This window comes from Hyperoodon ampullatus (genome assembly GCF_949752795.1).
Source record: "Hyperoodon ampullatus genome assembly, chromosome: 15".
NCBI lineage: Eukaryota > Metazoa > Chordata > Mammalia > Artiodactyla > Ziphiidae > Hyperoodon > Hyperoodon ampullatus.
In genome coordinates this window covers 44,241,280-44,264,112 of record NC_136928.1, presented here as the reverse complement: position 1 = coordinate 44,264,112, position 22,833 = coordinate 44,241,280, and the positions used below count along the sequence as shown (strand labels likewise).

The 22,833-nt window shown below is 38.5% G+C and overlaps 2 protein-coding genes across 2 annotated transcripts in view; both read right to left on the bottom strand.

Moving 5' to 3' along the window:
• PSME4 (proteasome activator subunit 4) overlaps positions 1-22,833 on the bottom strand; it is a gene marked incomplete at its 5' end in the record, with an annotated part of 95,250 nt that overhangs the window by 69,888 nt on the left and 2,529 nt on the right. The window contains 2 exons of the mRNA XM_079721213.1: positions 421-537; positions 1,189-1,329. Of these exons, the coding sequence (XP_079577339.1) occupies positions 421-537; positions 1,189-1,329 (258 nt within the window). The remainder of the gene's footprint in view (positions 1-420; positions 538-1,188; positions 1,330-22,833) is intronic.
• On the bottom strand, positions 7,494-7,964 carry LOC307064513 (acyl carrier protein, mitochondrial-like; the record flags this gene model as incomplete). The annotated part of the gene is made up of 1 exon (XM_079721120.1): positions 7,494-7,964. The coding sequence occupies one exon, from the start codon at positions 7,962-7,964 to the stop codon at positions 7,494-7,496; it is 471 nt and encodes a 156-aa protein (XP_079577246.1).

Sequence of the window (22,833 nt, the reverse complement as noted above, 5' to 3'; positions counted from 1 at the left end):
GCTTCTGTAACTGGGAGTGTGTGTGCTCTGGGATGTGGGTGCCCCCTGGAATAGGCAAAGCTCCTCCTCTTGAAGCATTCATTTTACTTGAAGAATTAAAACACATGTGGATATACTATGAAGAACGCCAAATGTGCATGACAAAATATTAGATTTCAAACAAAAATCTCTTGTTTTCTTTGGCCAGTATGGTGATGTTAGCTGTTAGAGATATGGTGGTGGGAAATTCTTAAGTGCAGCTTCAGGTATAGTTTAAAGAGGGCAATAAATTGTTTCAGGAGTCAAGATACATAAAAATGAGCACATTAAAATGTATATTTGCTTGCTTATCTCAAGTAACCCAACATTTCTCAATTATGATCAAACCCCTAAGAGTTCCCAAAAGTGCTCCCCAAAAGTACTTTAAATGGAAATACTTACTTAGGAAACCAATTTAATCCCAGATGCTCTGTCTTGGAATATAATATTCTTTCCACCATGTCATAAAGTGGTCTCCAAGGTAACTCCAAGTCATCTCTTGAAAGAAGTTCCTTTTTCCTAATTAAAGAAAGAGTAAATACATGTGTGTATGCTCGCTCAGGGTGTGTATACAACACATACTACACAGGGAGAACAGTTGTTAAATGTTGCTGTCATCACAGCGGGTTTTGCTTTTCCCCATCCTCAGCCACTCACTGGCAAAACATGGTAGGAGGAAGAACAATGCACCAGGACTTTTGCTGCTGTCCAAACCTCAAGGGGCACCAGGTAAAAAGAGGCGTTAAAATTTGTGCCACCATTATTGTAGATGAGTTTCATACTTTCCCACACTATCTATGGAGTACTTGATGTTTCCCGAATTGTGCTGGGTGCCTGGGATAAGCAAAAGAATAAATGATCCCTGTCTTCTCAAGGATCTTACAATCTACATAAGGGAAGGTAATTAGTATAAATGAAACAATCAGACAACATATAGTTCAGTATATGCTAGAGAAGAGAAGGCTTCATGGAGGAAAAGGAATCTTAATTAAAAGGTTAATTAACACATGGGGTTTAAACTTATGATAAAGTTTTCTGCAATCTTTTTCCAAAATGGTAATTTGGGACTTGGTCTTCTTACCAAAGAACACTTAACTCTCCTCATTCCCTAAAACCTTGAAGGAGAAAAAAAAAAAAAATCTTAGCAGAAATCACAGGAAATTGACTTACTTTAACAAGTTGATTAAGAGACGTGCAAATCCCTGCATCATGCTGATTTCCAGTTTTGGAATTGAGACCAGCTCATATAATAACTTGATAAAAAGAACATGATCTTCTTTGCTAAATTTTCTCCCATAAAGTCGAATATATCTGCAAGAGAAAAATCGATACAGCCTTTAAAAATAGATATGGTGACACATTCATGTTCATTGCAGCATTATTCACATAGCCAAAGTCTGGAAGTAACATAAATGTCCACCAACAGACAAATGGATAAAGAAAATGTTATATATATATATATATATATACACACACATATATACACACACACATGCGCGTGCGCACACACACACATACATACACAATGGAATATTATTCAGCCTTTAAGAAGAAAGCTGTCATATGCTAAAACACAGATGGACCTTGAGGACATTATGCTAAGTGAAATAAGACAATCCAAAAAAGTCAAATCCTGCAAGATTCCACTTATATGCAGTACCTAAAGTAATCAAACTCATAGAAACAGAAAGTACAATGGTGGTTGCCAGGGGCTGGGAAGGCAGACAGGGAGCTATTGTGCAATGGGTATAGGGTTTCAGTCATACAAGATGAAAAATTCTAGAGATCTGTTGTACAACAATGTACACACAGTTAACAATACCATACTGTACACTTAAAAATTGTTAAGAGGGTAAATTTAAGAGTTTGCCACAATAAAAAAAAATATGTATTGTTACACTTTAATTTCAAAAGTCTTTGATGTCAAACATTTTATCACACTGCACGCTCATCACTGTGCAGGAAAGACTTACTCTATATTTTAATTAAGAGATTAACAAATAAGTATTTTATTGACAAAAAACTTATAATTCAGTTATAATAAATGAATTCACATCAACATTTAATGACCAATTATAACACTGCTGTTTTATTTTTGTATGGTTTTAACTGGCTTTTGGACACAGTAACCTGAAAAGAATCCCTCTGCACCCTTTCCTTTATTAAGCAAGTGCTCATTCAGAATAACAATCTACCTAATGACTTGCTGAAACTACTTAAAAACATCATATCACAACATTATAAAACAGAACAAAAGAGTACAGACATAGAAGTTTACTGTTCTAACCACAAGAATCTTTGATGAACGCTTAATGAGAATCCTGAAACAATACAGCGTTACCTAACTTGTACTATTTGTTTCTAGGCATTAACTCATAACTATAATAAAATTATGTTGCTACCAAAAAAGCACAGTATTTTATCTCAAAATTATGTTTTCAATTTTTTAACTTTAGGGAATCAATGTAATCAAAAGCCTCAACTATAAGCAATTTAAGGAAAAGGTGTCCCCAAAAGCAAGAATGACTAAGCATGGCATAGTTAAGGATTCAGAAGTAACTAAAACTTAAGTAACAAAAACTTACTTAGAACAAATTACTGGATACTTAAAATCATAAACTCCTTTGAGGAAGACCATTTTATAGACAAATACATAATTCAACAGAAGACACAGCATTAACATTCCTTATATGATCTTCAGCACTTCCCCAACAGCTAAGGTCAAATTAAACTTGTGTTTAGCTTCTAAAATTAGAATACCTGTTTTTCTTTTTCCAGAAAATCCTCAATATTTTTGGTCCAATAAGAGCACTCTTTTTTTTTTTAATTTTCTCAGGCTGCGGCATATTTATTCAGCTCTTGTCTGTCTGAACTTTCAAGGTATAATCCCATGATTTCACCTTAGTACTAGGCGATCAAGCAGTATTGGGGCGGGGGTGGGGGGCGAAGGAGACAGCAATGAGACCTGAGATATTGTTTTGCCTCTGTCAGTAATTACCGTGCAAGTTTCTTAACCACCTAGGCCTGGTAAAGGAAATGGGCTAATGAAGATAATACATAGAGACCCTAAGCCCAGGGCTGCCAGAGATACTTCAGGCTGCTGAATAAACACGGTACAGACTCCTGAAGCCTCCCTCAATTTCACTCTAAATTTAGGAGTAAAAGCTAGAATCATTTAAATGCTACTTTCAAGTGAAAACAAACCATATCACCTAAGAAACAGCACATATTTTAAAGATAAAACAGAAGAGTCCAAAGAAACATTTCTTGTTCCCAGTGGCTACCTCAGGCCTTGACAGGGCTCCAAGTGCCCCTGCGGTTATGCACTTACTCTCCCTTGTGGCTAACAGACTTCTGTGGAAAATTGAAGCAACACTGCTCTAAGCAACTGAAATAATTTACCTACAAGCCTTTTTACTATAGTATAAATTGTGTAAACATTAGGGACATAAAATTCATAGAGTCCAAAATTTAATACTATGAAAAGAAGAGACCAACCCAGGGATTCTTAGAGGAGCTAGAACTGCTGAAAAAACTAGAGATTTTAGGGGGATTACTCAGAAACCTATTTGCCCTGTCAACAGCAAATACTTCTTGCCAAGCAGAAAGTGATTCCTGCCTCAGCATTTCTCAAAACACAGACCAAGGGCTTCCCTGGTGGCGCAGTGGTTGAGAGTCCGCCTGCCGATGCAGGGGACACGGGTTTGTGCCCCGGTCTGGGAAGATCCCACATGCCGCGGAGCGGCTAGGCCCGTGAGCCATGGCCGCTGAGCCTGCGTGTCTGGAGGCTGTGCTCCGCAACGGGAGAGGCCACAACAGTGAGAGACCCGCGTACCGTTAAAAAAAAAAAAAGACCACGAAGACTTCTTCTGAAGAGCATAGAAAGTACTAAAAGAAGAAAATTAATAACTGGTCTTCATTAAAATCAGGAACTTCTATTCACAATCAAACACCATCGAAAATAAAAAAGCCCAGTCAGATATTTGGAATACACATCACCATCTGACAAAGTACTCACCCAAACTACTTAAGAACTCCTTCAAATCAATAATAAACACAACCAAATAAACAATGGGCAAAAGAATCAGGAGGGCACTTCTCAAAAGACAACATCCACATGACTGATAAGCATATGAAAAGATACTCAACATCATTGTTCATCAGTAAAAGCAAATTAAAACCACAATAGGGGACGGGAACCAAGATGGCAGAGTAGAAGGATGTGCTCTCACTCCCTCTTGTGAGAACACCAGAATTACAACTAGCTGCTGGACAATCATCGACAGGAAGACACTGGAACTCACCAAAAAAGATACCCCACATCAAAAGACAAAGGAGAAGCCACAATGAGATGGTAGGAGGGGTGCAATCACAGTAAAATCAAATCCCATAACTGCTGGGTGGGTGACTCACAGACTGGCGAACACTTATACCACAGAAGTCCACCCAATGGAGCGAAGGTTCTGAGCCCCACGTCAGGTTTCCCAACCTGGGGGTCCAGCAACGGGAGAAGGAATTCCTAGAGAATCAGACTTTGAAGCCTAGTGGGATTTGACTGCAGGACTTCAACAGGACTGGGGGAAACAGAGACTCCACTCTTGGAGGGCACACACAAAGTAGTGTGCGCATCAGGACCCAGGGGAAGGAGAAGTGACCCCAGGGGAGACTGAACCAGACCTACCTGCTAGTGTTGGAGGGTCTCCTGCAGAGGCAGGGGCGGGGGGTTGGCTGTGGCTCACCGTGGGGACAAGGACACTGGTAGCAGAAGTTCTGGGAAGTACTCCTTGGCCTGAGCCCTCCCAGTCTCTCATTAGCCCCACCAAAGAGCCCAGGAAGGCTCCAATGTTGGGTTCCCGCAGGCCAAACAACCAACAGGGAGGGAACCCAGCCCCACCCAGCAGCAGTCAAGGGGATTAAAGTTTTACTGAGCTCTGCCCACCAGAGCAACAGTCAGCTCTACCCACCACCAGTCCCTCCCATCAGGAAACTTACACAAGCCTCACAGATAGCCTCATCCACCAGAGGGCAGACAGCAGAAGCAAGAGGAACTACAATCCTGCAGCCTGTGGAACAAAAACCACATTCACAGAAAGATAGACAAGATGAAAAGGCAGAGGGCTATGTACCAGATGAAGGAACAAGATAAAACCCCAGAAAAAGAACTAAATGAAGTGGAGATAGGCAACCTTTCAGAAAAAGAATTCAGAATAATGATAGGGAAGATGATCCAGGACCTCGGAAAAAGAGTGGAGGCAAAGATGGAGAAGATGCAAGAAACGTTTAACAAAGACCTAGAAGAATTAAAGAACAAACAGAGATGAACAACACAATAACTGAAATGAAAACTACACTAGAAGGAATCAGTAGCAGAATAACTGAGGCAAAAGAACGGATAAGTGACCTGGAAGACAGAATGGTGGAATTCACTGCTGTGGAACAGAATAAAGAATAAAGAATGAAAAGAAATGAAAACAGCCTAAGAGACCTCTGGGACAACATTAAATGCAACAACATTCGCATTATAGGGGTCCCAGAAGGAGAAGAGAGAGTGAAAGGACCAAAGAAAATATTTGAAGAGATTATAGTCGAAAACTTCACTAGCATGGGAAAGGAAACAGCCACCAAAGTCCAGGAAGTGCAGAGATTCCCATACAGGATAAACCCAAGGAGAAACATGCCAAGACACATAGTGATCAAATTGGCAAAAATTAAAGACAAAGAAAAATTATTGAAAGCAGCAATGGAAAAATGACAAATAACATACAAGGAAACTCCCATAAGGTTAACAGCAGATTTCTCAGCAGACACACTACAAGCCAGAAGGGAGTGGCACGATATACTTAAAGTGATGAAAGGGAAGAACCTACAACCAAGATTACTCTACCCAGCAAGGACCTCATTCAGATTCAGTGGAGAAATCAAGAGCTTTACAGAGAAGCAAAAGCTAAGAGAATTCAGCACCACCAAACCAGCTCTACAACAAATGCTAAAGGAACTTCTCTAAGTGAGAAACACAAGAGGAGCAAAGGACCTACAGGACTTCCCTGGTGGCACAGTGGTTGAGAGTCCGCCTGCCGATGCAGGGGACACGGGTTCGTGCCCAAGTCCAGGAGGATCCCACATGCCGCGGAGCGGCTGGGCCCGTGAGCCATGGCCGCTGAGCCTGCGTGTCCGGAGCCTGTGCTCTGCAATGGGAGAGGCCACAACAGTGAGAGGCCCGTGTACCACAAAAAAAAAAAAAAAAAAAAAAAAAAAGGACCTACAAAAACAAACCCAAAACGATTAAGAAAATGGTAATAGGAACATACATATCGATAATTACCTTAAACGTGAATGGATTAAATGCTCCAACCAAAAGACACAGGCTTGCTGAATGGATACAAAAACAAGACCCATATATGTGTTGTCTAAATAAAAATTCAGAATATCAAAATCAAAATACCAAAAAACTTTTCAAGTGCACATTTGCAATTAATAAAAATTTCCTGAAAAAACCCTAGAAGTCTGATATAAGAGAATGGTTTGTTAAATTGTGGTTTATGCCTTTAGACTACAATGTAGTAATTTAAAATTGTTTTAAAAGAATTTTTATGGATGTGAAATGTAATATATAAAAAATCAGGATACAAAACATTCACAATATGTAACTAAATAAAAAAGAAACAATCATGCATTAAAATTTAAAAATAGGGCCTTTCCTGGTGGCGCGGTGGTTGAGAGTCTGCCTGCCGATGCAGGGGACACGGGTTCGTGCCCCGGTCCGGGAAGATCTCACATGCCATGGAGCAGCCGGGCCCGTGAGCCATGGACACTGAGCCTGCGTGTCCGGAGCCTGTGCTCTGCAACGGGAGAGGCCACAACAGTGAGAGGACTGTGTACCACAAAATAAATAAATAAATAAATAAGACACAAGTCAAAAAAGTTTTTTCACAGATGAAAGGTACTCGTACATGTTTGTTTGGGATCAAAATAATTCATTAGAAAGGGAGAGGTGATGATATGGAGAGAGAGAGATTAGGTCCAGAGCAGGAGTGACATGATGGGAGGAGATCCTTCAGTGAAACGGGAGGGAAGGAGAAGAAAATTTTGTACAGGTGCAAGTAGAATAATAGATTGAGAATCAGAAGATGAGCAACTTCTGATGGCTTCTATTTTCTCAGAGAAGTATGAGGCAATGTCCTCATTTGAAAGTACAGGCTTGTGGAAAAGATGTGAAAGGTGTGAGGTTGAAGTAGAAAGTTGGGGATTTATAGAGGAAGGAGGAAAAAAAAACTATAAAGTGTTACCTTTTTTCTTTTTCTTTGGTTTTACAGATTTATTTTCAAAGGGCAAAAAACACTTAAGATAATTTAAGTACAAGTCTAAACAGAGTTACTCTGTCAAAGTCAGCAATGATGCAGAAATGCGTTCTCACTTCCAGACACTCGCCAGCATCTTCTGAGCGTTCTCGCAGTGAAGAAAAGGGATCTGATATTTTATTCATATACCTCCTCCTTATCTGCAATGTAATCTACAATTTCTTGTGAGCACATTAACTTCCCCGCATCTAGATCAGGAATTTCAAACCCAAATTCGTCTTCCATGTCCATGATAATCTCCACTTGGTCCAAACTGTCTAAGCCTAGGTCCTTCATAAAATGGGAATTTACTAAGAGCTTTTCTGGGTCAGTCTTGTCATAGAGTTTCAAGACGTAAAGAACATGGTCCTTGATTCCCTCTAATGTCAAAGGGGGTGCGTCCCTATACTGGTGGCACAGCTGTTTAACATCGCCTGGAACCTGTGCAAGTACCGAGGCCGGCTGCGGAGCCCCAGGCCTCGTCCGGGCCCCCGAGGGGAACAGGGTGGTGCTGAGCGGCAGGGCCGCAGCCAGCGTGGGGAGCCTGGGCAGCGGCGCGAAGGCCGCGAGCAGTCGAAGGACACAGGCGCAAAGGACACGAGCCGCCATGGCTACGCCGACCCAGGACGGACAGCGCTAAAGTGTTACCTCTTGATGGTCAAACTACTTCATGTTCTTCTATATACCTCTGTTCATTCAAACTCTTCTAAAGTAAACAGGCATTATTTATTATAATTAAAATTAACATGTAAAAACATTTCATATCAACCTCTGTTGTATGTTTAAAATTAGGTAATCAATATTTCTGCATTTCTACTATTATCTTAATTTAAAAATCTACTAAACTCCTACTTAAAAGAGCACAGAAGGGATCCCCTGGCAGTCCAGTGGCTAGGACTCTGGTGCTTTCACTGCTGTGACCTGGGTTCAATTCCTGGTGGGGGAACTAAGATTCCACAAGCTGTGCAGCAGCCAAAAAAATAAAAAATAAAGAGCACAGGAGTCAAGTTGTATAGGTCTCACCAGCCAAAAATGAAACCACGAATCATGATAATTAACTACAATGCATGTTTAAATTCACTAAGTTCATGAAGAATAAAAGGTATCACCATTTTGCAATATCTAACAGATGTAGGACAGTTACTAACATCACAAAAAGAGAAAATCAGGGATTACGCATCTCCTGATAAAATTATACAGTACTGACTATTACATAGTCTTGAAAAAGAAAATGAAACTATGTCCTGAATAGCAGCAACAAAATCAATTACTGTGTCTTTACCACTTCAATTTGACTTCCACTAAAGGTAATTAGAATTATGTAATTAATAAAGCTGATTTTAAAAGATACAAATAAAAATTGTAAGCTTACAGAAACTATGCCCTCTTTTCAATTTTTTGTGGGACACCTATAAAACTGGTTGTAAAATAGGCCACAAAGAAAACCTTGCTTAATTGTAACATGTGAATATTATACTAGCCAAGTAGTCTGATTATAATAAAATGTAAATTAGAAAATATTAACCAAGTATAATAAAAAGGAACCAAATCATTTAAAAGCATGCATATGGGGATTTCCCTGGTGGCGCAGTGGTTAAGAATCCGCCTGCCAATGCAGGGGACACAGGTTCCAGCCCTGGTCCACGAGGATCCCACATGCCACGAAGCAACAAAGCCCGTGCGTCACAACTACTGAGCCTGAGCTCTAGAGCCTGCAAGCCACAACTACTGAGCCTGAGTGCCACAACTACTGAAGCCCACGCGCCTAGTGCTCCACAAGAGAAGCCACCTCAATGAGAAGCCCGAGCACCACAATGAAGAGTAGCCCCCGCTCGCCCCATCTAGAGAAAGCCCGCGCGCAGCAACGAAGACCCAACGCAGCCAAAAAAAAGGTTTTTAATTAAAAAACAAAAATGCCAATACAGTTTCTCACTGCTAGAAACAGTAAGTGAACAGATTAAATGCAGGGTTTTCTCATAAACCCACCTCTCCTCTTTTCACTCAATTACCTATTTATTCAAAAAGCATTTCTAGGGCTTCCCTGGTGGCGCAGTGGTTGAGTCTGCCTGCCAATGCAGGGGACGCGGGTTCGTGCCCTGGTCCAGGAAGATCCCACATGCCGCAGAGCGGCTGGGCCCGTGAGCCATGGCCGCTGAGCCTGTGTGTCCGGAGCCTGTGCTCCGCAATGGGAGAGGCCACAACAGTGAGAGGCCCGCGTATCGCAAAAAAAAAAAAAAAAAAAAAAAAAAAAAAAAAGCATTTCTAGAGCAAATGACATGTACAGCACAAGAGTATGATCCAAAGAGTTCCTTTAGGCTGAGAACTCACAATCAGATGTGAGGAGACATGTACTCAGAAAACTAGGTAATATACTGAAGGAGGGGAATAAATGCAGTTTTATCAGAGTTTTGTGATTCTTTTTTTTTAACCGAAGTTTCATCATACATAAGTGATTATTGAACCGAATCTTGAAAGAATAGAGAGGCATCATGACTCTGAATAGGAAACTCAAGGTTAAGATAATCTGAGCATTTGGGGAAAGAGACAGCAAGAGGCACAAAAGACAGCTCTAGGTAGAGGAACACAGAGAGAACAGCAAACTTCTGTGACAAGTAGACACAGCCAAAAGAACACTGCTTGTTCTATTTCCCCTCTAAAAAGTCAAACTGAGAATCAAAAAAGGGATAGACATCACAAACAATGGGATTTCCCTGGCGGTCCAGTGGTTAAGACTCTGCCCTTCCAATGCAGTGGGCAGGGGTTGGATCCCTGGTTGGGGAACTAAGATCCCACTTGCCTCACAGTGGGGCCAAAACAACAACAAACAAACAAACAAACAAACATGGTTGCTGGTTGGAACGATGGGAACAAAGGTGTTATATAAAGTGGAGGATGTCTTATGTTTCCATGCCAACTTGTTTTGCAATTCCCAACATTATAATCAATTCTGGATAGACAGAATATTTATGGATTTCAACACAGTAGCCAAGCAAGCAGGACAGCATGGTTCTACAAGTTTGCTGAGAATTCACACTGCTCTATGTCAGTCCCTTGGGCAAGTCATTTAACCTCCCAGGCATTTGTAAAACCTGGGTTTTCTCACAGGGCTATGGTGATGGATAATTGATTAATGTGCATGAAAGACATTCTGATTTAATTGTTCTAGAATGGGCTTCTAGGTACCAGTTGTTTTTTGTAAGTTTCCCAGATGTCTCACTATGTTTGAGAACCACTGCACCTTAGCAGACTGACTAGAGCACAATATATGCTTTTTAAACTCTGTTAAAATCATTAAAAATATAATACTAATACAATCTTGTTTCAATTTATGTTCTTTAATTACATATGAGGCTAAATACACCTTAAGATATTTGCCTTTAAAAAATACCAAAAAAAAAAAAAAAGGTCGGGCCTCCCTGGTGGCGCAGTGGTTGAGAGTCCGCCTGCCGATGCAGGGGATACGGGTTCGTGCCCCGGTCTGGGAGGATCCCATATGCCGCGGAGCGGCTGGGCCCGTGAGCCATGGCCGCTGAGCCTGCGCATCCGGAGCCTGTGCTCCGCAACGGGAGAGGCCACAACAGTGAGAGGCCCGCGTACCGCAAAAAAAAAAAAAAAAAAAGGTCAACCCAGAGGATAAACAATGAGTTAAGTAATGGATAATAAGACAATGTTCCTTCAGTATCTGTATCTAGCCATGCTGGAAATCTGTGGATGGTCCCATAAACCTATACATTTTCTTTCTTTTTTTTTTTTTAACCAACTATAAGTTGCATCCTTGAGACTTGAGAGGAAAATATTATTGGGGGGGGGAGATTATTATTATTTTATCAGGAAAGCAATATATACTTATTTAAATGGTTCAAACAGTACACCAAGCATACAAATTTGAAACTGTTGTCTACAACTGTTAACAGCCTGTATAGTATCCTTCTAGACTTTATTTATATACAAATGTACATATGTATATACTTTATAAAAACATAAATGCGGGGCTTCCCTGGTGGCGCAGTGGTTGAAAATCTGCCTGCTAATGCAGGGGACACGGGTTCGAGCCCAGGTCTGGGAAGATCCCACATGCCGTGGAGCAACTAGGCCCGTGAGCCACAACTACTGAGCCTGCACGTCTGAAGCCTGTGCTCTGCGACAAGAGAGGCCGCGAGAGTGAGAGGCCCGCACACCGTGATGAAGAGTGGCCCCCGCTTGCCACAACTAGAGAAAGCCCTCGCACAGAAACGAAGACCCAACACAGCAAAAATAAATTAATTAATTAAACTCCTACCCCCAACATCATCTTTAAAAAAAAAAAAGAAAAAAACCCCATAAATGCAACGATACTATAGATATTATTTACCACTTATTTTTTTCACCTAATAGAAGTCAAGACACTGTTCAATGCCTATAAATATGGATTGGCCATTTTCTTTTTAATAGCTATCTAATATTCCATTATAAAAATAATGATTTCCTCAATCTTCTTTTTTTAGGCATTTATGTTATTCCTGTTATTTTTTTAAATTACAAATAATATTTAGTAGATATCTTTGTATTTACGTGTTTACACAAGTGTACAAGCATACTGAACAATGAATTCCTAGCTCAATTTGTTTGACATATTGGTGGGGAATACAAAAAACAGAAAATAAGACTTATGTTGAAATTCATTACACAAATTAATCTCATCCTGAAGCACTTAGTATAAAATGGAATTGGAATGGTATTTTTGCCTCCCTGAGAGGAAAATACTCTTGATGTCCCAATCAAAAGTGCTATCTTTGTCCTCTCTGCCCCTTATAGCTCGTACCAAACTTGAGTATTTTTCACATTCTATCTCATACTATAGTTATGTATGTAATACATTATTCTATTTCTTTAGCTGACTGAAATCTACATGGTGGCAGGGACCATGCCTCTGTACCTATTTAACCTTCGGCTCTAACCAGAGATGAAACAAGGTGAACATTGAGAAACATTTTGTCAACTGATTGAATGTATAAGTATACCTTGAGAAATATAGTGACATAAGTAATGACAAACAGCTCATCAGGACTAGTTCTATTTTAAAAAAAAAAAAAAACCTTCAAACTAACAATAAATATTTGACCAAATTAAACAAATTGACTTTAAAACATTGAGAGTAGGTTTCCAAAACACTAAAAACCAGATGTATCATCTTTACCAAGTGTAGTACTCCTGATGGAAGGCACTAAACAAGGAGATCTGAGGTCTATACTTCTCTTTACCCCCAACCACCACAGGCTGAACAACACAAGAGTTCCAGCATATTGTATGTCAGTTATATCCTTTATGACTTACTAAAATTGACAGGACAATTTCTAGAGTAATAAAGTCGTTCAATATTAACACCTAACGATGCCTCTGTTCTTTTCCCAGTTGCTTCTCTGTTGAGGCATGGATAAGGGGCATTCATTTCTTGAAATGCTTTACTGAGTATCAATTAAGGGCCAGACATGGCAACAGGCAATGGAAACATAAAACAAGTAACAAATGGCCCTAGAGCATGCAGCCTAGAAAGGGAGACAGACAACTGATTATTTCAGTAAGTTAAAGTCTGAGTAGAGACTTTAACACTTGTGCTCAATTTGCTCCATCTCTGTTCCCACACATTAAATGGCTTTCTCCAAATTCCTCCGTACCTAACCAAATCCTATCTCAAAGCTCAGCTGCCGTTTCTCCTTCACTGGTAGTCTTCCCAGGCAACACAGCCCAGGGAGCTTTCCTCATTCTGGACACATGTTTAAGAGCAACAGCCCTGTGTTCAGCAGGGAAACTGGCTGTTACATAACCTCACTAAGACTCATTTCTTCAATGGTAAAATTGGGATAATAAACGTACCTACAGTTAAATGTTTGTGAAAATCAAATGAAATAATGAATATAAAGCCCTTAGCATAGTGCTGGCACATTCTGAGCCCTCAACAAATGGTAGGTAGTATCTATACCACTCATTTAACAATCTATGGATAATGCTCTCTTGTAAAATCCCTCTGGTTACTGATATTTTTAAACTGTCACAACTTTTTGTTTCCATCTCTTGTATCTTTATAGCTCAATAAGTAGATGTGGATCATATATCTGTAGTACTGAAAGAAACCTGTAAAATCAGTAGCTTTCAAATTTCTTTGGCCACAACCCACAGTAATAAATATATAATACACTATACACAAACACATATGTATAACTGAAACAAAGGTCATGATCGTTCACCCTTATTACTTCCAAATTCACTCTAATAATGTTAGTCTCGTTCAACAAATCAAACCAAACGGAACCAAACCCAAACTGGTCAAGACCTACTAAACTGATTTCACAACACTTCGGTCATAACTGAAAATTTGGGAAATTCTCTATAAACACTTTAAATGAACATACAGATGAAATATTATGAGACACTCCAGACAAACAAACAAAAACAAACAAAAAACAAAACACAAAGTGAAAAGGTCTTGGATATTTGTCTGTTAAATTTTGAGTGTTTTTTTTTTTAATCACTTTTTTTAAAGTCTTTATTGAATTTGTTACAATATTGTTTCTGTTTTATTATATTTTGGTTTTTTGGCTGCAAGGCATATGGGATCTTAGCTCCCCCACCAAGGAGCGAACCTGTACCCCGTGCATTGGAGGCGAAGTCTTAACCACTAGACTGCCAGCAAAGTCCCTAAATCACACTTCTAAATCATTACTGAACTGTTAAATACCAACTTTTCTCCTGCCATTCACAAATTAGGGACCTCTGTTTGTTATATGTTCACAGAAATTTGACATTTTATTAACTAGGATCTCTGGAAGTAACCTACCTTCCCTTAGAACACAAGCTATGCCAACTAAGCTCTTCAGGAATCTGTCCAAAATATAAGCACTCACATGCATTCATAAAATTTCTTGCTCTAAAAGCTTCTACTTCATCCTTGGCTTAAAAAAGAAAACTGTCATATAGAGAACAAAGTAGTGGTTACCAGTGGGGAAAGGCAAGGCGGAAGGGCAACATACGGGTAGGAGATTAAGAGGCACAAACTACTATTTATAAAGTAAGCTACAAGGACATATTGTACAACACAGGGAATATAGCCGATATTTTATAATAACTATAAATGGAGCACAACCCTTAAAAATTGTGAATCATTATCTTGTACACCTGTAACATATATCATACATCAACTATTCTTCAATTAAAAAAATAAAGGAAAAAGGAAAAAAGAAAATTGTCAGCATCAACAGATGAATGGATAAAGAAGATGTGGTACATATATACAATGGAATACTACTCAGCCATAAAAAAGGAACGAAATTGGGTCATTTGTAGAGATGTGGATGGATCTACAGACTTTCTTACAGGGTGAAGTCAGAAAGAAAAAAACAAATATCATATATTAATGCATATACGTGGAACCTAGAAAATGGTACAGATGAACCGCTTTGCAGGGCAGAAATAGAGACACAGATGTAGAGGACAAACGAATGTACACCAAGGGCGGAAACTGGCGAGGGGGTGGGTGGGGGGCTGGGTTGAATTGGGAGATTGGGATTGACATATATACATTAATATGTATAAAATGGATAACTAATAAAAACCCACTGTATAAAAAGTAAATTAAATTAAATTTTAAAAAAAAGAAAAAGAAGATCATCAGAAAATGAAATGAAACTGCCACACTTAACAGTCCAAAGATTACTAACACATTCTATTTAGACTGCCTACCATTAGAAGATTATAAAGAATTTTTTGAAATAGAAACAAAGAAAACAACAGCAAAGATCAATAAAACTAAAAGCTGGTTCTTTGAGAAGATAAATAAAATTGATAAACCATTAGCCAGACTCATCAAGAGGGAGGGGACTCAAATAAATAAAATTAGAAATGAAAAAGGAGAAGTTACAACAAACACCACAGAAATACAAAGCATCCTAAGAGACTACTACAAGAAACTCTATGCCAATAAAATGGACAACCTGGAAGAAATGGACAAATTCTTAGAAAGGTAAAACCTTCCAAGACTGAACCAGGAAGAAGTAGAAAATATGAACAGACCAATCACAAGTAATGAAATTGAAACTGTGATTAAAAATCTTCCAACAAACAAAAGTCCAGGACCAGATGGCTTCACAGATGAATTCTATCAAACATTTAGAGGAGAGCTAACACCCATCCTTCTCAAACTCTTCCAAAAATTGCAGAGGAAGGAACACTCCCAAACTCAATCTATGAGGCCACTATCACCCTGATACCAAAACCAGACAAAGATACTACAAAAAAAGAAAATTACAGGGACTTCCCTGGTGGTGCAGTGGTTGAGAATCTGCCTGCCAATGCAGCGGACATGGGTTCAAGCCCTGGTTCGGGAAGATCCCACATGCCGTGGAGCAACTAAGCCTGTGTGCCACAACTACTAAGCCTCGCCCTAGGGCCCGCAAGCCACAACTACTGAAGCCCGCAGGCCTAGAGCCTGTGCTCCACAACAAGAGAAGCCACCACAATGAGACGGTTGCACACCACAACAAAGAATAGCCCCCACTTGGTACAACTAGAGAAAGCTGGCATGCAACAGCGAGGATCCAATGCAGCCAAAAAAAAAAAAAAAGAAAAAGAAAATTACAGACCAATATCACTGATGAATATAGTTGCAAAAATTCTCAACAAAATACTAGCAAACAGAATCCAACAACACATTAAAAGGATCAAAAACCATGATCAAGTGGGCTTTATCCCAGGGATGCAAGGATTCTTCAATATACGCAAATCAATCAATGTGATACACCATATTAACAAATTGAAGAATAAAAACCATATGATCATCTCAACAGATGCAAAAAAGCTTTTGACAAAATTCAACACCCATTTATGATAAAAACTCTCCAGAAAGTGGGCACAGAGGGAAACTACCTCAACATAATAAAGGCCATATATGACAAACCCACAGCAAACATCATTCTCAATGGTGAAAAACTGAAAGCATTTCCTCTAAGATAAGGAACAAGACAAGGATGTCCACTCTCGCCACTATCATTCAACATAGTTTTGGAAGTCCTAGCCACGGCAATCACAGAAGAAAAAGAAATAAAAGGAATACAAATTGGAAAAGAAGAAGTAAAACTGTCACTGTTTGCAGATGACATGATACTATACATAGAGAATCCTAAAGATGCCACCAGAAAACTACTAGAGCTAATCAATGAATTTGGTAAAGGTGCAGGATACAAAATTAATGCACAGAAATCTCTTGCATTCCTATATACTAATGATGAAAAATCTGAAAGAAACCTACCAAGGGAGACAAAAGACCTGTATGCAGAAAACTATAAGACACTGATGAAAGAAATCAAAGGGGACACAAACAGATGGAGAGATATACCACGTTCTTGGATTGGAAGAATCAATATTGTGAAAATGACTATACTACCTAAAGCAATCTACAGATTCAGTGCAACCCCTATCAAATTACCAATGGCATTTTTTACAGAACTAGAACAAAAGGTCTTAAAATTTGTATGGAGACACAAAAGACCCCGAATAGCCAAAGCAGTCTTGAGGGAAAAACACGGAGCTGGAGGAATCAGGCTCTCCAACTTCAGACTATACTACAAAGCTACAATAATCAAGACACTATGGTAGTGGCACAAAAACAGAAATATAAATGGAACAGAACAGAAAGCCCAGAGATAAACCCACACACCTAAGGTCAACTAATCTATGACAAAGGAGGCAAGGATATACAATGGAGGAAAGACAGTCTCTTCAATAAGTGGTGCTGGGAAAACTGGACAGCTACATGTAAAAGAATGAAATTAGAACACTCCCTAGCCCCATACACAAAAATAAACTCAAAATGGATTAGAGACCTAAATGTAAGATCAGACACTATAAAACTCTTAGAGGAAAACACAGGAAGAACACTCTTTGACATAAATCACAGCAAGATCTTTTTTGATCCACCTCCTAGAGTAATGGAAATAAAAGCAAAAATGAACAAATGGGACCTAATGAAACTTAAAAGCTTTGGCAAAGCAAAGGAAACTACAAACAAGATGAAAAGACAACCCTCAGAATGGGAGAAAATATTTGCAAACGAAGCAACGGAAAAAGGATTAATCTCTAAAATATATAAACAGCTCATGCAGCTCAATATTAAAAAAACAAACAACCCAATCAAAAACTGGGCACAAGACCTAAATAGACATTTCTCCAAAGCAGACATACAGATGGCCAAGAAGCACATGAAAAGCTGCTCAACGTCACTAATTATTAGAGAAATACAAGTCAAAACTACAATGAGGTATCAGCTCACACCAGTTAGAATAGGCATCGTCAGAAAATCTACAAACAACAAATGCTGGAGAAAAGGGAACCCTCTTGCACTGTTGGTGGGAATGAAAATTGATACAGCCACTATGGAGAACAGTATGGAGGTTCCTTTAAAAAGTAAAAATAGAATTACCATATGACCCAGCAATCCCACTACTGGGCATATACCCAGAGAAAACCATAATTCAAGAAGACACATGCACCCCAATGTTCATTGCAGCACTATTTACAATAGCCAGGTCATGGAAGCAACCTAAATGCCCATCGACAGATGAATGAATAAAGAAGATGTGGTACATATATACAATGGAATATTACTCAGCCATAAAAAGGAACAAAATTTGTAGAGATGTGGATGGATATAGAGACTGTCATACGGAGTAAAGTAAGTCAGAAAGAGAAACACAAATATCGTATATTAATGCATATATGTGGAACCTAGAAAAATGGTACAGATGTACCGGTTTGCAGGGCAGAAACAGAGACACAGATGTAGAGAATAAACGTATGGACACCAAGGGGGGAAAGTGGCCAGGGGTGTGATGAATTGGGCGATTGGGATTGACATGTATACACTGATGTGTATAAAATGGATAACTAATAAGAACCTGCTGTATAAAAAAATAAATTTAAAAAGTCTATGTGTTTGAAAAAAAAGATTATAAAGCATTTTTAATAATATTTTAAGCAACCTCCAACTTACTTGAACTAAAATACTACTCTCAAACCCATTTCACGGCTGCAATGGTGTTAAGTTTTTTCTTAGAAAGGGAAAAAGCCTTTATGATACTTTTTAACTCTAAAATTTAGGGTCTGGGTGTTATGAATAAAGCCAAATTAGCATAAAAAGGTAATGACCATTACCAAAATTTTATGGTTCATCTATCAAAAAAATTGTAGTAGTGATACTCTAAATTTTTAAACACTAAATATTTAACAATAACAATGACAGATTTATTTTTAAATGAAAATTTCAAACTCCCTGATGCAACCCAAATAATCTGCTCTCTTCTCTAATTGACTTTGTTAAACCCCACTCCCCATACCCTCTCTCTTTGGGTTATGAAACACACCATTCTCTTACTCAACCAAGTTGCTCCTTCCCTCTTCTTTCATTAAATATACACTTTCTTTTGAACCCAGTATGAAAACAGATCTCACCCTAAATTCGTTTTCTCCATTTTGACTGTAAAAGTAACAATTCATGAGAAACTGCATAATGCTTTAGTTTACAAGGAACAAAAAAGTTAATTCTAATATTACTGAGTACCTATGAATGTATATACTGCTACACTAAATGCTGTGGGTGCAGGGAAGGAGAAGTAAATATGGAAGACTCTGACCTCAAGAAAGCTCACAGTAGAGAGAAGATAGGTACACAAAGAATACAAAAGCATGAATAAGGGATCAAGAGAGTGCACTAAAAGGGAAGAAATGCTGAGCCCAGGCCGAATATGGAAGTAGGCAACTTCAGGATTCCAAATGGGAATATTTATAGTATGTGCTGCTTTTAACATTCCAGTGGCCGGTATCAATGAATATAGAGGATTTTTATTGTTTTTTTGCTTGCTCTTGCTTTTATTACCATGTCTCAGCTTGCTTTTCACACAGTACAAATGAGATTTTGGTCTAAATTCTCTACAAACGTTAGAGGAAACACATATTTGAATTTTATATTAAAAAATGTGGGAGGTGGGGAGGGAGGTTCACTAGAAATTAGTCTCACTTAATAGATAAAAAAAGATAACTCCCAGGTTCTACAATGAGAACAACTGGTTTAGAAGTTGTGTACTTATTTACTAATAAATAAAGGTCCCTTAAAAAACGTTAGTGATTTGCCTCTGTTTCACTTCAATTAAGAACACACACTTCTGGGCTTCCCTGGTGGCGCAGTGGTTGAGAGTCCGTCTGCCGATGCAGGGGACACTGGTTCGTGCCCCGGTCCGGGAAGATCCCACGTGCCGCGGAGTGGCTGGGCCCGTGAGCCATGGCCGCTGAGCCTGTGCGTCCGGAGCCTGTGCTCCGCAACAGGAGAGGCCACAACAGTGAGAAGCCCGCGTACCAAAAAAAAAAAAAAATTAAAAAAAAATTAAAAAAAAAAAAAAAAAAAGAACACACACTTCAAAGACAATTTGATTTTATAAACACTTCATCAAGAAATTGTTTTTAAGTAATACATTCAGATCTCAAAAGAAAAACACATGGTACTGTTTTACTAACTGTTTTCTAACTGCCTTTCTCGGTGCCTCAATGTATGGCATTAAAACACACCAGTCAGATTGAGAATTTTTTTTAAGTAATGCGCTTAGCATTCATATTTCCTTCCCCCAAATTTCTTGTTGGAGTTACGTCTTGCTGGCTCTGTCCTAAATGAACAAAAATGTGCACTAAGAGAAAAAGAACACGCTGGAACTGCCCTGGAGGGCGGAATTCTTTCACTGACATATCCCAAGTGACACAAACAGTGCCCATCCCATACAAGGCACTCACAAAATAATTTGTTCAAAGAAGACTCCTGTCTCTACTACTTTGCATCAAGCTATGTATTAACCTATGAACCTCAGTGTCTTCATTTTTAAAATAGAGATAATTCAAGGGAGTCCTTGTTATCCCAGGATTGATTCTATGTCTTCAAAGTTAAGAGGGGAAGAAAAAGATGTCATAATATGAAAATATTCATTAATGAGCTATTTCTTTTATCTCTATCCATGAGGTCTGTTTATAGTGAGCCTTAGACAAAACAATGCAAATGAAATGGAAACTCAGGAGTAAAATTACAAATTCTGCAAAGAAGCCAACTTCATGAGGTTGATCAAAGTAATATTGTTACTCTTTTAGGTTTGATAATGATATTGGTATTGACTTTTTGTTTAATTCCTTTTCCCTTAAAGATATATACTGGAAATATTTATGAATGAAGAATATGCTTCGAAAAAAAATGGTTGAAGGGGGTGGTGGTAGGAGACACCTAATTGGCCATGAGTTGGTAACTGTTGAACATGGGTGATGGGTACACCCAGGTTCATTATATTATTCTTTCCTCTCCTGTATATGTTTGACATTTTCCATAATAAAAAAATATTTAAAGCAAAGAAAAGAAGTTAGAAAACTATTCACATCAGAATCACACATATAGTCAATGACAAATGAGACTCAGGCAGAAATAGCCAGTTAACTAGTAAACAGAAAACTGACGAGGTGTTTTAAAAGAAAGAGTAAGAGACACCCCTGGAAAATGGGAAGAGCCTCAAATATTTTTAAAAATATACGTTTGACATTGCTATGAAAAATCAAACGTGTGTATGTGTAGGGGCAGGAGGTATATGAGAACTCTTTGTACTTTTTGCTCAATTTTGCTCTGAACCTAAAACTACTCTAAAAAATAGTATGTTAGTTATAAAAAAAAACCAACAGAAAAACGAGTGAAAGATAACTTACTGTGCTGTTATACAACTTTATCAGAAAAATTTGTCTCTCCAAAATCAATCAATTCATGTATTTTGTTTTTTCCTATGGAAAATCAACTTTCTCCCTACAAAATTTTGGGTCCTGTTTTGAGTGTGGCCACTTAAATAACAGAGACAAACCTTTTCTACTACTTTCTCCAACTGGCTCTCACTGATGAATGTGGCAATTTGTCAAGATTTTGAGATTCTTTTACAAATAAAAAGCTTATCTTTATTGTGTACTTCACAATTTCAATACTCAAATATTACTCTATTAAGTACATCATGTTAACAGACAAGATTAACACTGAGATTTAGTGGTTAGCATTTTCTTCTTTCTTCTCTAACATAGAAATGATATGGATTTGGGTGCTCCTGTGGTCACATACTGCTCTCCACAAGAGGAGGTTAGTGTATTTGATAATGTATATTTTGACTAAACAAGTTTCCAGTGGTTGTATAATCTAATTAAATATATTATGTGGTTTAATCCAATTCCTATCAAGTAAGGCCACATAATATTCTTAATAATAATTAAACAAGGGAGCTACAGTTTAATTAGCAAATTAATCATTAGCAAATGATTCCTCAGTATAATACAATCATTTCATTATACATAATACAATCATTTCATTCACAGCAGAGAATATAACATTTTCACTGAAACAAAGCATCTAAATTTGCTTCATAATACTCCAAACTCACACACTTCACTAAAATCAAAATTCTGCTTTAAAAAAAAAACACAAAAGAAAGAAATGATCTAATTTTGTGTTTAAGATTTTGCTTTTATGAAACAATTCGCTGCTAAGTTTTAGGTTTGAAAAGCCATGCGTAGTCTACGCTCTCACTCTTCAAAAGAGGACTCTAAAGCTGAGAGGTTAAGCAAGACCAAGATGATAAGAGTGGCAACACCAGGTACAGATAAACTTCTTCTGACTAGACCTCACTGCCTCTCATGAAAGGTCCAGAAGGACAAGGGAGAAAAAGCGAGCTTCAAGATTACCTTTCTTCAACTCCTTTCATTCTCTACATGGGCCATACCACTTACTTACAGATGCCTTTCACTCAGGGTCCAAGAGCTGTCTTAACTGCTGTTTTTCAAAGACCATTTAGTTTGCGCCTCTCTTCTCTAATTTGTTTCCTTGCTTCTTAAAAACTAGTCTCGTGATGTATGATGTCACACAATCTCACTTCAACAGGCAGTACTAATACTTTAAGCTCTCTGTACAAGAGAGCTTGTATTATGTCACAGGGCCAATTTTTAAAGTACACAGAAATAACCTTTCTTCACAGAGATCTGCTAAACAGACCTGCAAGTCTTGAGATAGATTAAAAGATAGTTATAACCATCAAAATGAGATTAAAAGTTAAAAAAAAAAGGTGGGGAGGGGGTTCTTGAGTATCTCCTAAACCAGAACTCTACCCAGTCCTGTGACATCCAGATTAGGGATGTATACTTCTGGTTGGGGATCCAGTCCCAGTGTCTCTGAACAGCATTTACACTCTGGTCTTCTTTAGGAACGCACTTGATCTGTGCAACTATTTCCAGTAGTTTACAAACTTATCAAACAGTCCTTGGAGAAAGATACACATTGGCTTATTTGAGGCTCTATAGAATAAAAAATAAAATCATAAAATACCAGAGCAGGAGTGTTTCTCAGGAATTACTTAGTCCAACTCCCTCATTTCTCTCACAAGTATACTAAAATACA